This window comes from Pleurodeles waltl, chromosome 2_2 (assembly GCF_031143425.1).
Source record: "Pleurodeles waltl isolate 20211129_DDA chromosome 2_2, aPleWal1.hap1.20221129, whole genome shotgun sequence".
In the NCBI taxonomy this organism is placed as follows: domain Eukaryota; kingdom Metazoa; phylum Chordata; class Amphibia; order Caudata; family Salamandridae; genus Pleurodeles; species Pleurodeles waltl.
In genome coordinates, this window is record NC_090439.1 from 186,660,060 (window position 1) to 186,676,537 (window position 16,478).

The 16,478-nt window shown below is 43.6% G+C and overlaps 1 protein-coding gene across 2 annotated transcripts in view; it reads right to left on the reverse strand.

Moving 5' to 3' along the window:
• The window catches only part of SLC9A3 (solute carrier family 9 member A3), a 1,524,418-nt gene that overhangs the window by 1,396,275 nt on the left and 111,665 nt on the right, over positions 1-16,478 (reverse strand). For both annotated transcript variants that reach the window (XM_069219612.1, XM_069219611.1), the window contains exon 2: positions 5,455-5,757. In XM_069219612.1, coding sequence (XP_069075713.1) covers positions 5,455-5,757 — 303 coding nt within the window. The remainder of the gene's footprint in view (positions 1-5,454; positions 5,758-16,478) is intronic.

A 16,478-nucleotide genomic window follows, 5' to 3' on the forward strand; every position in this document is an offset into this window, starting at 1 on the left:
CTTTCCCTTTGTGCCTGCCTGTGTCTCTTTTTTCCCCTCCTTTTTGTCTCTCCTTTTTCCCCCTTGATTTGTCGCTGCCCATTTCCCGCCTCCCGCTAGCACCTCCCACCACCATCCAGCAACCTTCCTTCCTCCAAGGACCTACTTAATGGAGGCCACAGCATAGCTGCACAGTGGCTGCAGGAGTGCAGCTGGTGTGCCAAAGACAAGCCTATCTGTGCCTGTCCATGCCTGGACTGCGCCCAGGGCCGGGAACCCTGGTTCTCCTACACCCCACAACTACACTGCTGTTGAATTCTGAGCCCTGAACGATGAGCACCATTACAACTGCTGCTGCCGCATCTCCCCTCAATGCACGGTAGGGCCTTTCTTCTGCATCCACTGTTCCGGCATTATTAGATCACACACAACACACCAGCTACCACCACGTAAACTAACCAACACAACGCACCTACTTCAACAACTTGCCTTCCTCCTCCTAACACATGCCCGTTTTGCAAACACACCACCGAGATCTGGGACCTCATCACCACCCCCACCCCTGACAATATCTTCCTCACCGAGACCTGGCTCATACCCTCGTCTACGTCCGACATCACTAGATCAACACCTGGCGAATACATGATCACACACCAAGATCGCAAAAACAAACCCAGGGGAGAAACTGCCATCATCCACAAAGAACACATCCACTGCACCACCCAGACAGAAGACGCAATCCAGACCATGGAATACCTCAAATTCAAACTCCAATCAGATGGAAAGCTAACATCAGAGGCACCCCTGACTACAGAGCACCTAGAACATGACCCAGCTTTTGCATCATCATATCTGACTTCATTGCCCCTTGTGCCATTGACTCCAAAGACTACATCTTCTTTGGAGATCTGAATTTCCATCTCAATGACCTCAACATCACCAAACCTCCATCCTCCTCGACATCATAAATAATATCAAACTCACCCAACTTGTCACCAGACCCACGCACAATGCAGGACACATGCTTGACCCCGTCTTCACCTTCAGCAACAGGGTCACGTACAGACATGTCACCAAACTCACCTGGGCCGAGCACACCATCGTACTCTTTAACATTTCCAGCCCCCTCGCTGCCACCACTGAGCCACCCATTGCCCCACTATAGCCATTGGGCTGACACCCTTAACACATCATGCCCTAGCACTGTATCAAACCTAGACCAAGCTGTCAATAACGTCAACTCATGGATCACCAACTGTGTCAACATCAACACTCCCTTCAAGTATAGCATATTCAGGAGATCCACCAAACAGGCACGATGGTACACCAAAGAACTGAGAACAACAAAATGCCACTGCAAGCAACTGGAAAGAAGATGTTGCACAAGCAAGGACACCTCAGACAGGACCCCCTTCAAGAACTCTATCAACCTCTACCACTGGCTACTGAGAGAGACAAAGAGGAAAGCCCTTGCCAACCACATCAAGTCCTGTTCCAGCCACAGCAAAGGGCTCTTAAAAATTGTCAGAAAGTTTACCAACCCCACAGCCACAGAAAACAGCAATAAACCCTCCAAGAACTATGTGACAGACTCATCAGATTCTTCCACAACAAGATCACTACCATCTATAAGAACTTAATCCAAGCCCTCAGACTTCCTTCACCTTCATGCACTCACCGAAATCAACACAGACTACTGACTTACCACATGGAACCAACTCACTCCTTGGGACACCACCACCATCATGAACTCCGTTCACTCGGGAGCCCCCACGGGCCTCTGCCTGCAGCACACTTTCAACCTTGGAAGCTGCAGGATCAGAAGCGAGCTCACCACCCTCTTCAACTCCTCACTTGTCACTGTCACCTTTCCCAAAGACCAGAAACAGGCAGAAGTCAAACCACTCCTCAAGAAACTATCTGCCGACCTCAGTGAACTCGAAAAGTACCGCCCCATCTCCCTTCATTCTTTCCCTCCCCAAAGTCCTAGAAAAAGGCATCAACCAACAACTCATGAAATATCTGGAACAGAACCTTCTCTTAGACACCTCCCAAGCTGGAGTCTGTGCCAACCACAGCACTGAGTCTGCCTTTGTCGCAGCCATAAATGACATGAAAGCCATTCTCAAGCGGGGAGAAACAGTGGTTCTATCCTCCTTGACCTCTCAGCAACCTTTGACACCATATCTCATCACACTCTGATCAGCACACTGCATCACATCGGTATTCAAGAAAACTTCTTTAAGTAGCTCACCTCTTTCTTCATCAGAAGATCGAAATGTCTGCCTACCTCCTTTCAACTCTGAACCCAAGGACATCATCTACTGTGTCCCTCAAAGATCCTCCCTCAGCCCCACCCATGCTTACATGACTAACTTGGCCAACATTGTCATATCCCACAGACTAAACATCATATCCTATGCAGATTACCCCAAGCTCATCCTCTCGCTCTCAGGTGATCCGGCCAACACAAGAGACAATTTTCACAGGTGCATAAAAAGTGTCACCAGCTGGATGAAGCACAGCTGCCTGAATCTCAACACGGACAAAACAGAAGTGCTGATCTTTGGTAACAACACCACCACTTAGAACTACTCCTGGTGGCTCTCAGAACTAGGACCATCACCCAAACTGACAAACCATGCCACAATCCTCAGCATAATCCTGGACTTTAAACTGACCACGAAGTCCCAGACCAAAGCAGTCACCTCTGCTTGCTTTTGCGCACTTCTCATGTGATGGAAAGTCTTCAAATGTCCCCCCTGAACACCAGACTGCTGTTACTCCGACCCTAATTGCCAGACAAATTTTCTACGACAACACTCTCTGCACTGGGATCACCACACTCCTTCTGAAGACTCCAAACCATGCAGAACTCCACTGCCAGACTTATCTTCGACCTCAACAAATGGGCCAACATTGCCCCCCCACCTCAGAAAACATACGGAAGAGATGCCAATTCAAGCTGATGATCCACACCTACAAAGCACTGCACAACCAAGCACCAGTCTACATCAACCATCTCCTGAACTTCCACCACCCTACCAGACAACTGCGCTCTGCCTCCCTCTAACTCGTCCACACCCTCTCCCGCATTTACGGCAGCAACAGTGGAGGACACTCCTTCTCCCATATTATGATGAAATCCTGGAATGACCTCCCTCTTCAGCTATGGACCTCTACCTCTCTACTGGAATTCTGGGGAGCAATCAAGACCCAGCTGAGTCACCTCAACCATCATAACCCTCTAGCATCTGGATAACATATCGGGTGATGAGTTGTGCTATATAAATTCACTTGAATATTGATTGATACGGACCAATCAGTTGCTGGCATTCATGTTTGGAAGACTCCCTGGCTGACCAAAAGCCACAGACCATGGGGAGCACATAGCTCCCTGGTGATGCAGACCACTATGATGGCCTGGGACAATGCAGCCCTCTCACTGGACATGACATCCATAACCTCCCCAAAGACTCCTGTAATAGGAAACCCTGATTCCTCGCCAGCAAGAGATGGCAGTGACTTTCTGGCTTCACAGTTGATGAATTGCAAGCGTATAAAGGTCCTTTACAACCAACATGGTTCACAGCCCTTTGACAATTACAGAGAGACTACGGCCTACTGGAGAGGGAATATATGCACATCATGTAAATACACCACTGTGCGACAAAGCCTGAGAAAAAAAGGGCCAGCATTCTGACCGCTAATTCCGTTTGATAATTGGCTGCTCATCAAATCTTATGACAAACATTTGGTCTCACACCTCTTCAAACTACTACTAAAAGCAATCCCACCTTTGTGTACGGTTGCCCAAAAGAGATGGGAGAAAGAGATAGAATGCACACTTACAGGCAAGAAATGGGGGATATATTTTACCGCACATGTGCAACGGCAAACAGCGCCACCTGAAGGGAACCCATGATTAAGGTTACACGTTACTGGTACTACCAGCCTTTCAGGATTCATACTTGGTGCCCGAATAAGTCCCAGAGGTGAGAAGGGAGCTGCTGCTCACCTGGCACCTTCACACACCTCTTATTGAACTACCCAAAGCTTCGGCCCTATTGGCCAGCAGTACTCAGCACCATTAACACAATATTTCACACAGCTATACCTCCTTTTCCAGCTTACATTCTACTGGGACTAGCCAATGTACTTACCTGGCTGCTACAGTCATCCCGAGGGAGACCAATGGCCTTCGCTAATCAGGATATTTTAGCACTATGGGGCAGCGATACAGTTCCAGTTATGGTGCATGACTACACTGTTTTTGGAACCTACTGGGAAAGGAGATTTCAGCAACACTAGGGCAAAAGAGACTTTCTTTGAGAAAGCATGGGGGCTGGGTATCAATTTTCTTGAACAAGGCCACAGAGAACTGACATGCCCCAGATACTTAAGGGTGCTCCACCTCACTGCCAGGGGAACCACCGCATAGACTAACCACTACTCCCTGAGAGTGGTTGTAGGCACATAGGGCATATTCGATGTGCTCTGCCAGGCCACCCTGAATTGGGGCATGAAAGTTTGGACACTGTAAAGGACAGAAAGTGGTGTGGAAGGGACAGTTTGGAAGATGAGGGGAGGTTTAGGACTCTGGTTTGGGAGAGGGGCTTTGATCCTGTGTTTGTTTGTTATCCCTAATACTCCACTGGGTATATCATGCCTACCACCTTTGGATGTAGGTGGCACCTCAATGTATGCCAATAAACAGATTTAAACCTAAAATGGCAATGGTGCTGCTTTCCCTCCTACAACATGGATTATTAACCCTTTACAAATGTGGAAGTCTGGCATCCCTAGACCACAAAACAGAAAGCAGAACAACCAAAACTACCACCAGTAAATGCACATTAAGACCCTGATTTACTAATGCTTCGTACTGGGTTTACATTATGTTTCTAATACAAACCCAATGCAAAGTGTTATGCTGATATTTACTATCCAAAGTAAATCAGGATTTGAGTTGTATAGTTTCTCAAAGTAACACAAAATTGAAATATGTGCAGCTTTGCATTACTTTGAGTCAAAGTGGCATTCCATGGGTGGTACATAGGCATTCCCATGTAGCCACCTATTGGTTTTTACACAATCCCTATCTTGAAACATTCATAGACCTGGATTTGTGCCAAAAATCCTATGCCTCCCTAAGGCAGTAGTGAGGAGGAGAAATATTTTATTTCTCCTCTTTTGTCCTTCTGTGCATGCATGCCGCATTGTACAGCACATATCCAAAGCAGGAGAAATGTTAAAGGATAGGTTTTGTACCGGAAGGCTCCCCTCTCAGTACAAAAACAATTCCTTACAGAAGGCATTCACACTTGCAAAATAGTGTAAGAATGTGTATACTGGCACATGGCAGCCTAAAGTGGCCAGCTCGGAGAGAGGGGAAAATAATACCATTTATTGGAAGATGCAAACTTGAAACAGTATATGTTACAATAAATGATAACTTGAATAAGATTTTCTTACCCATTGCTCCTGTCAAGTAAACGCCATAGAGAGACAAGCCTGTTGAAGCAGCATTCCACACTGTTCCAGCTACTGCATAGAGAAGTATTGTGCCAAGGTTTCCAAAAAACAATCTGTTTGGCATGAAATAACCAGCATCTAACACAATGGGTGGCAGTAGGTAAAAGAAAAATATAGTAGGTGTTAAAGTGAAAGAGGCGATGTGGTCCGCTGCCCAAACAATACCACCAAGGAGAATGCCAAGCACGATGAGCAGAGCACTTTCTGGAACCACCGACGTGACTTTGTGGGATAAGTGGAAAACTATAAAAGAAAGAAGAACAGTTTAAATAACCAGAAAACAAACTCCTTATATTTAATTCTGGCAGATTGTCAATAATTCATCGGGGACTGTTTTCAATGAATGCATTTTTGATGCTATTACACCGTTTCCACAAGTTCCACACAAAATCTCAGATGAGAGATGTAGCGCATAAGGCTGGTGCACTTCAGTGCCAATTGTTGATAAACTTTAATGAAGCACATTCATACGTTTTTCTCCATTTGTGGATATAGTAAAACCATTTGCCTCCTTGTTATGTCAATGTTTAACACAGAGATCGTAGTACCCAGATCTCTAGTTCCAGAGTAGTTTGAAAGGTCTGTTTTCATTAGGGCTTACTCACAAATGTAAATTTACATATGTAAGTTTACTCACATGTACATCTACTTCTGCATCCAAGAGAAAACTACATTTTCTGCTTGTCACTTTTTACGGCTCTGGATTTACACCTAAGTGTGTAGGAGGCTGGCCTGGTTTGTAGTGGGTACCAGAGGTATTTACACCTTATACCAGGTCCTGTTATCCCTTATTAGTGAAATGTAGACAGTGTCTAGAAGCCAGGCTCTCTGGAGGTAGCTGTAGCTCAGTAGCAAAGGCTTATCTAGGAGACATGCTCATGCAATACCACTGTAGTCACACAGTACTCACAAACATGAAAGAAAATACTCAGTGTTACAAAAATAAAGGTACTTTATTTTGTTGACACAAATGCCAAAAATACCATAGAGATGATACTCCCTTAGGAGGTAAGTAATTCACAAATTACATACACTAGTATGCGAAAATAGCTGTAAAAACAATTAGAAAACAGTGCAAATAGTGAAAATCACAATAGTTAGAAATGGGCCTACGGGGAACACAAACGATATAGTAAGTGGAATGCGAAAGTCGGTTTTCCACCTAGGCATGTGTAGTGTGTAGAGGGGCGCTGAGAGTATTAGAAAACACCAAAGTTAAGTAATAGAACTCACCCTAGAGCCCAGGAAAGCAGGAGTAAATCACAATAACTTTCCTAGAACACACAAGAACACGAGAAAGAAGATTATGTAAGAAACAGAAGAGATTGCAAAACACCAACAATGGATTCCTGGACCTGAAGACCTGTGGAACAAGGGGACCCAGTCCAAAAAGCACTGAAGAGTCCAGGGAGAACAGGAGCCCCTGCTAACCCGGATGAAGGTGCAAAAGAAGAACCACCAGTGAAGAACAACAGTCAGTACTGCACCCAAAAGGACAGATTCGGGGTTCCTGGTTGGTGCAGAAGATGTCCAATGCTGGATGGATGATTGCAGTCTGGTTTGCGTCGCTGGATTCCGCCAACAAGCCTTTGCACAGGCATAGCTCACGGTTAGCAGAAAATGGTGCTGCCCTCCCGGTAGCAGAGGGACCTGGTGGACTCTACCCAGGAGAGGAGTCAGAGGGGGCTCTCAGCAACTCAGAGAGCCCTCAGAAGACCAGGTAGCACGCACAGGAGTCCCACAGCATGGGTACAAAGGAGGTGCAAAAGGAAGCCCTTGCAGCACTACACAAAGGGATCCTACTCCGCCAGAGAGTCGCAGGAAGGAGTGCTGGGGGCCGGAGTTGCACGAAGAAGTTGGTGGAAGGAGGCCAACAAGCCTTGGCAACTGCAAAACACGCAGTGGAAGGGGTTAATGACTTGCATGGGGAGGCAAGCTCTTACCTCACCAAAGTTGGACAGTTGGATGTCAGAACCACCGGGACCACTTCAGTCCACCACCCGTGAAGCTGGATCCATGCACTTTGTTAGGAGAGGGGACCCAAGCCACAGGTCATCGCTGCAGAGGGGTGCCTGCTGAAGCAGGTAAGTGACTCCTTCACTTCAAGGGAGATTCCTTTTTTTCTGGTGCAGGCTGAAGACAGGCTGTCCTCTGAATATGCACGACTGGGAAACAGTTGCAGTTGCTGTAGGAGCTGAAGATATAATGTTGCAGAAAGCCATCTTTGCTTCTTTGTTGCAGTTGTAGAGTTCCTGGAGGGTCCAGATGCAGTTTCTTCGGTAAGAAAGTGAAACAAGGGATGCAAAGGATTCCTGCTGGAGTCTTGCAATCGGAATCTGAAGAAACACCCAAGAGAGAGACCCTAAATAGCCCTGAAAGGGGGATTGGTCAGCTACACAGGAAAGCACTTATCAGGGGAGGGCTCTGACGTCACCTGCTGGCACTGGCCACTTGAATGCTCCCAGAGTTCCCTGCCAACTTGGAATCCAAGATGGCAAAACCCAAGGACCCTCTGGAGGAACTCTGAGGAACTCCCAGGGGTGGTGATTTACAGGGGAGTGGTCATTCCCCTTTCCTTTGTCCAGTTTCACACCAGAGCAGGGACTGGGGATCCCTAAATTGGTGTAGACTGGATTATGCAAGGAGGGCACCATCTGTGCCCTCCAAAGCATTTCCAGAAGCTCTTGGAGGCTCCCCATCCCATGTCTGTAACACCTATTTCCAAAGGGAGAGGGTGTAACACCCCTCTCCCAAAGGAAATCCTTTGTTCTGCCTTCCTGGGCTTGAGCTGCTCAAACCTGTGTGTGAGGTGGTAGCAGCTGGGCTGCCTGGAAAACCTCAGAAGTCTGTAATGGAAATACTGGGGGTCCTTTAAGGAAGCCCGAGAGTGCATGAAATCATACAACCAATGTTTGCAAAATCCTTGGGGTATGATTCCAACATGTTTGACACCAAACATGGCCATATTCGGAGTTACCATTGTGAAGCTGAACTTAGGTAGTGACTTATGTCCAGTGCATGCGTAAAATGGTGTCCCGCACTCATGAAGTCCTGGAAAATGGTCCTGGAGGTTGTGGGGGCACCTCTGCTAGTGCAGGGGTGCCCAGACACACAGGTACTCTGCACCCTGCCTTCAGGGCTTGAAGGCCTGCAATAGGGGTGAAACATAAGTGACCTGGTGCAGTTTAAATGGCAGTGAAAGGGTGCATGCACCTTATTGCACACAAGCTGCACTGGCAGTCCTGTAGAAGCCTTTGTATGGGGTCCCTATGGGTGGCAAAAGAAATGCTGCAGCCCAGAGGGATCCCCTGGAACCCTAATGCCCGGGTACCTAGGTACCATATATTAGGGACTCATAAGGGGGCACCACTATGCCAATTTTGGGTGAAATACTGGGTTACCAGTATGAAGTGACAACATTTGGAGGAGAGATAGCATAATCACTGGGGTCCTGGTTAGCAGGATCCCAGTGAGCACAGTCAAATAAACTGACATCAGGCAGAACATGGGGGTAACATCCCCAAAAGAGGGTACTTTCCTACAAAGTCCACCCCCTTAGTTCAGGGGATGTAAGACTGCATTAACATGTGTACAGTTACTGCTAGTAACTTTTCACATGTAGCTGGAGATCTCCCGAAAGGAAAGGATAGGTAAAATGTATGTATATGTCTACATGCATACACACACACACATATATATATATATATACACACACACACATATATATATATATACATACACATATACATGTACACATATACATATACATACACACATATATATATGAGTATTATATATTTATATACTCACTTAAACAACAAAAGATTATATGGATGTTATAATTAGGCTCAAATTTTAAACGTACAAAACATAGAATTTCACCTGTTATAATTAGAGTTGTCTTAAGAAACTATACCTTGTGCCCTAAAGCACAGTTTTTTCATCAAATATTTTACTGCAAATATTACAGTGATATTATCAATTATGTTAGCAAAGATGTCATGAGTGCCATATTTAGTGGGGTAAATATGTGAGCCTCACTATAACGTCCCTGCAAACTTTGTTTTTTGAAGTAAATATCTATGTTTTTTTTTATTTCTCTTTCCTAACTATAACATCCCTGTAGCCTTTGGGGTTTTCAGTCAATTTTGATGTTTTTTTTAACGTGAAGTAATTTTCATTAGTTTATGTTAATATAACCACTGTTGCGCACAGCCTTTGGCCATGCACAACGCTGGTTGGCTGCAGGGCCTGCCCTGCAATGAGGCCTTGTGAACAACCCCCTATAACAACCCAACCTTGTGCTGCACACGACCGCAGGTCATACACGGTAGGGTTGGCAGCAGGGCCTTTCATGCGGCCAGCCCCTGCAGCCAACCTTGAGAGTGAGAGAAAGTGAGCAATTAAGAGAGGGAGAGCGATTCAGAGAAAGGTTTCACACAGAGAAATTGAAAGAGAGGGAGACTGAGAGATAGAGTTTTTTAGGCTTTGATGAATGATATACTTAGAATAAGATATTTCTGGAAAAATTGAAAAGAAAAACGTTTTTGTCAATTAAAAAGAGTGAGATTACCTTTCAGTATTTAAGTTAAATAGTTATAAAATACACAACGAGGTGCCCCTGAAGTAAACGAAGAACAAAAAAATACAGAATTCACATATATATTGTTGCGAAAATCAGTCCATGATGCCACCAGTAAATTTTGGAGTAAATCAGTACGAAAAATAAATCAGTCCAGAGTTTATTGAACATATGACTTCATATTGGTCAGTCAGCAATCCAAAACAATGTGTACTTCCAGCTTTCCAGCCAACACGTGTTTCGTCTTTGGGAGTAATTAACATCCCTTACGACTTCTTCAGGGCTAGAAATCATAAATAACATACACGAGTTAAGACCAATATGCTCAATCGTCAAATTCATGATAGAAATTTACAAGAGCCCAAAGGGAGGTGAAATAATAGTTGAAAATATACCCGGATTTAGTGAAAAGACAGTTAATCACATATTCAGGAAACCTCAGGAGCCATTACACAGATATCCACAATCACTAAACAAGTAGAGGCTAACCATATGCTATATATGTGTGAAAAATTATTAACGATAATCAGTACCTAACAAAAAACATGCCACCCATAGTGCTATAAGACCACCAAAATAAAAATTGTTCTAATAAACAATACCTCAAAAATCCAATATCACTATTAGCACTAGACAGTAATGTCAGATGATCCAAAATCGATATGTTGCAATATGAATATTCACCGAAAAGAAATTCAAATATACTGTCAACAGAAAAAACAAATAAATCTCAGAAAATTGCGCTTCATACAAATATACCCCTAATTTAACAACCAGTAGTAGTACATATCCTCCAGAAAACAATAGTACAAAATCCAAGGTAGGTGTCTGGTAATGTAGCTATAATAGTGCACTTGGACTATTTATGAAAATAACACCGACAATAATCTTTAAAGTAAAGTTAATTATTAAACAAGGTTATAAACCTCACCGACCTGATCAAGTCGGCCCGTGCACTTACCCCAAAATTCTTAAGTTGTTATCCCCAATGTTTGAAAACCGGCGCCTCCGTATTCGGACGCCCAGCGAGTGCGCTAGCAACGCGCACGAACTCGGAAGTTTAAATATACTTCCGGGTTCTTCCCCATTCCGTGTTGGAGCAGGGAAATAAGAGATGGACTACAGATCAGCCCCGAAATTACTTGAACGAAAACAACTCGTACGTATATCTTCACGATGGTACCATGCTTCGTACCACACAGTACACATTGACTATACCAATCGCTGGCCGTAATATAAACCGCACCACGCGTGCCATGCTAGATCCCGTTAATTTAACTGAAAGCCACCAAATGGAATACTTGCAATTAAACTACCTATTTATTATCACTCAATACAATAAGGAGAACAATATAATGACTTAAATTAACAATCCATATTTTTGAGTGGACCCAATTATACTGGAGTCACTTACCCTATGGCCAAACTGTCAATCACCACATGGCAAATTATTAGAGAAACTGCAGATTGAAAAAGACCATTGAATTGAATAGAAACCCCCAAATTCATTGAATTTATGACGTTTTGAGAATCTTGGTACAGAACTCATAAATATAGACAAATCATGTAGTAATTATACAATGATGCCCCCACACACAGCATTTGAACACATGTGCAGCATTGACAATATGATTAGTGAAAACATACTAACAACCATTGAATCTGAAATTAATCACCCAGGAAAAATTCTAATTCTCTGTCGGAATTAAGACCTGATTCTACAGCTCTTAGTCTCATGATCCATAGGGCTTCTTGTCTACGTAAGCGTAATTCCCTATTACCACCCCTAGGGTCACGAGGGATGTGGTCAAGTCCAAAGAATTCAAAACTTTTGTGATTAGGTTGTGCATTGCAGGAAACTATATGTGCCACCAAAGGGTATCTCACGTCAACATTCTTGAGTGCCCTCATATGTTCTCCTATTCTAATTTTAAGTGGTCGTATGGTACTTCCAACATAAATTTTAGAGCATTTGCAGCGTATTATATACACAACAAAATTGGAATTACAGTCCATGGTGTAACAGATTGCATATGATTTACCCTGAGAGTATTCTTTTATCTTATGACAAGCCCAGCGACAAACCCCACAAAAACCACATTTAAAGAAACCAACACTTTTTTGGGATAGCCAAGTTATGTTTGGGGAGATTGTGGTAAGGCTAGGACTTAATAAAGTTTTGAGCGTTTTACCTCTACGAAATGATGTAACTACTGTTCCAGACACCACATCCTTGAGTGATGCATCATGCAATAGTAGATTCCAATGTTTAATGATAAATTTTTTCAAAATCAAGGATGCATCGTTATGATCAGTTATGAGTCTTACCAAATTGGATCCCACCTTGATCTCATTAATTTCTTTGGGTTTCAAAGTTACATTTCTATCCAAAAACCTTGCTCTCTGTCGAGCTTTCCTCAGAATCTTTTTTGAGTAACCGCGAGTTGTGAATCTCCTCTCCATATCATCCATTTGGGCAGCAAATTCATCATCTCTACTGCAATTGCGTCGTGCCCTCAAAAATTCACCAAAAGGAATTGCTTCCACCTGATATCTAGGATGAGCACTTTCGGCATGTAAAATAGAATTGCAAGCAGTTGTTTTCCGAAAAAGTCTACTGTGGATTTTATCATCAATGGGAAAAAGTTCTACATCTAAAAATTCAATCTTAACGGCACTAAATTGATATGTGAATCTCACATTCATATGGTTAGAATTTAAGAAATTACAAAATTCAACAAGTTTTCCTTCGCCACCAGTCCAAATCATTAGACAATCGTCTATGTAACGACCCCAGAATAGAATATATGTTTGCCAGGCAACAGCACCATTTAAGTTAAATAGTTATAGTTGAAAAGAAACTAAAGCAGGGAATGACCAAAGACTCACCTAGACTGGAGCCCTAAACCTTCAGTGTGCATGTCGGAAACCTTAACCACTAGGCCAGAGATGACTCCTTACTGTGCAGTGTCCAGATTTAGCTATGACATTTAACCCAGAGATTTTTAGTGGAAAAAGATTTAAATGTTGTATCACTAGGAAGTTAGAACATAAGAAAATTAACAGACATACTGCCATGAGATACTAGAACCTTGAACCTACTGACAGTCCAAGAGGTTTACCATTAGGCCGGAAGTGACCCTTGTTGGCTGTTCATTAAAAAGTAGGTATAACATTTGCGCCAGACATCTTGCTAGTTTGACGCTTGTTAATCATTGCATTGAGTGACCACTGCAATAACAATCAATCAATCAATAAAACTCTCTCTCTCTCTCTCTCTCTCTTTCTCTCTCTTCCATTCCAATATGAGATGGAAGAGAGAGAGAGTGACAGGACCGCGATGGAGATAAAGGCCCCCACACTCCTAGCTGGCTCCCCGTGTCCTGGGGGAGCTGGCATTTCTCTCACAAGCAGGGAGCTGCTTTAAATAGCAGCTCCCTGCTTGCGTTAGGAATGTTTTCATCTGTTTCCCTACACGCATTTTTGCATGCAGGGAAACCGATGAAAACTCCGCATTCTGCAGGTGAGAACTGTTTGACAACTCCTGCTTGCAGAAAGTGGAGTTTGTTTGCTTTTGCTTGGTCCCGGGGATGGGCAACAGAGTTTTGTATTGCATTTTCCTGGGACCCATTTTTCTGTCTGTTGGGCCCTGTGGTACTCAATGACAACTAGGCCTGTTTCTATTGAACAATTTATAACCAACGTGAACTGTGCTTATTGATATATTTTGATGTTGCTTGGAACACATTATGTTGCAAGGCTTGCTATTAAAACAGCCACCATGAAATATCATTGCATGCTAGCTGAAGCAATCTTCCTTCTTGAAGTTGAAGGTGCCAGGCCATTTTTTGGCTATTTGGGGCAGTTTGCGCTTAGGCCCTCAGAACTTTTTTGTCGACATAAGCTACCCACGCCAAATGTGCATCCTTTTTTTACAACATCTTAGGGATTCTAGAGGTACCCAGACTTTGTGTGTTTCCCTGAAGGAGACCAAGACATTAGCCAAAATACAGTGAAAATTTTGTTTGTTTTTTAAAACATGGGGAAAAAGGGCTGCAGAAGAAGGCTTGTGTTTTTTTGGCATCAACAAAGGGTTTGCGGTGCTAAAATCACCAGCTTCCCAGGTTTCAGGAACCGGCAGACTTGAATCAGAAAACCAAATTTTCCAACACAATTTTGGCATTTTACTGGGACAAACCCCATTTCTACAATTTTTTGTGCTTCCAGCCTCCTTCAAGTAACTGACAGAAAAGGGTGTGAAAATAATGCTGGATCCCAGAAAGCTAAACATTTCTGAAAAGTAGAGAAAATTCTGAATTCAGCAAGGGGTAATTTCTGTAGATCCTACAAGGTTTTCCTACAGAAAATAACAGCTGAAATAAAATAAAATTGAAATTGAGGTAAAAAAACAGCCATTTTTCTCAACGTTTTACTCTGTAACTTTTTCCTACAATGTCAGATTTTTTAAAGCAATATAACGCTACGTCTGCTGGACTTTTCTGGTTGTGGGGATATATAGTGCTAGTAGATTCATCAAGAACCCTAAGTACCCAGAGCCAATAAATGAGCTGCCCCTTGCAATGGGTTTTCATTCCATACTTGGACTACGGCAATTCATTTGCTGAAATATAAAGACTGAAAAATAGGTATCAAGAAAACCTTTGTATTTCCAACATGGGCACAAGATAAGGTGTTGAGAAGCAGTGGTTATTTGCACATCTCAGATTTCCGGGGTGCCCATACTAGCATGTGAATTACATGGCATTTCGCAAATAGACTTCTTTTTTACACAATGTCTTACATTTGGAAGGAAAAAATGTAGAAAAAGACAAGGGGCAAAAACACTTGTTTTGCTATTCTGTGTTCCCCTAAATCTCCCGATAAAAATGGTACTACACTTGCATGTGTAGGCCTAATGCTCGCGACAGGAAACACAGCATGGACACATCACATTTTTACATTGAAATCTGACGTGTTTTTTGCAAAGTGTCTAGCTGTAGATTTTGGCCTCTAGCTCAGCCGGTACCCAGGGAAACCTACCAATCCTGCACATTTTTGAGAACTAGACAGCTAGGGAAATCCAGGATGGGGTGACTTGTGGGGCTCTCACCAGGTTCTGTTACCCAGAATCCTTTGCAAACCTCAAAATTTGGGCCAAAAAACACTTTTTTCTCACATTTCAGTGCAACAAAGTTCTTGAATTTGAGAGGAGCCACAAATTTCCTTCCACCCAGCATTCCCCTAAGTCCCCCGATAAAAATGGTACCTCACTGGTGTGGGTAGGCGTAGGGCTCACGAAAGGAAATGTCCCAAAACACAACGTGGACACATCACATTCTCCCAAAGAAAACACCAGTTTTTTGCAAAGTGCCTAGCTGTGGATTTTGGCCTCTAGCAAACCTACCAAACCTGTGCATTTTTTAAAACTAGACACCTAGGGAAATCCAAGATGGGGTGACTTGTGGGACTCTCACCAGGTTCTGTTACCCAGAATCCTTTGCAAACCTCAAAATCTGGCCAAAAAAAAAAAAAATTCCTTCACATTTGGTGACACAAACTTCTAGAATCTGAGAGGAGCCACAAATGTCCTTCCACCCAGTGTTCCCCCAAGTCTCCCGATAAAAATGGTCCCTCACTTGTGTGGGTAGGCCTAGTGCCTGCGAAAGGAAATGCCCCAAACCACTACCTGGACACATCAAAATTATCAAATACAAAACTACTGATTATTGCTGGGGGAGCCTGCTTTTTTGGTCCTGGGCTCAGCAGCCATCTAGGGAAACCTACCAAACCCAGACAATTCTGAAAACTATACACCCGAGGGAGTCCAGGGAGGTGTGACTTGTGTGGATCCCCCAATATTTTCTTATCCAGAATCCTCCGCAAACCTCAAATTTAGCTAAATAAAAAACACACACATTTTTACCACATTTCTGTGTGGGATCACCGCACAGGGACACATTTCCTACCACCCAATGTTCCCCTCAGTTTCCCAGTAAAAATGATACCTCACTTGTGTAGGTGGGCCAAGTGCCTGTGACAGGGAAGAGCCAAAAACATGTCAAAATTGAGGGGGAACCAAAGTGCGTCCAAAAGGGCACAAAAAACATTGTTAGGCTGACAAGTGCAGCAGAATTTTTATGGGTGTAGGAGGCTGGCCTGGCTTGTAGTGGGTACCAAGGGGTACTTACACTCTGCTCCAGGTCTAGTTATCCCTTATTAGTGTAGAAGAGGTGTTTCTAGCAGCCTAGGTTGATAGAAGGTCGCTATAGCAGAGCAGCTTAGGCTGAACTAGGAGACATGCAAAGCTCCTACTATACCACTGGTGTCATATGCACAATGTCATAAGAAAACACAAAACACAGATATACTAAAAATAAAGGTA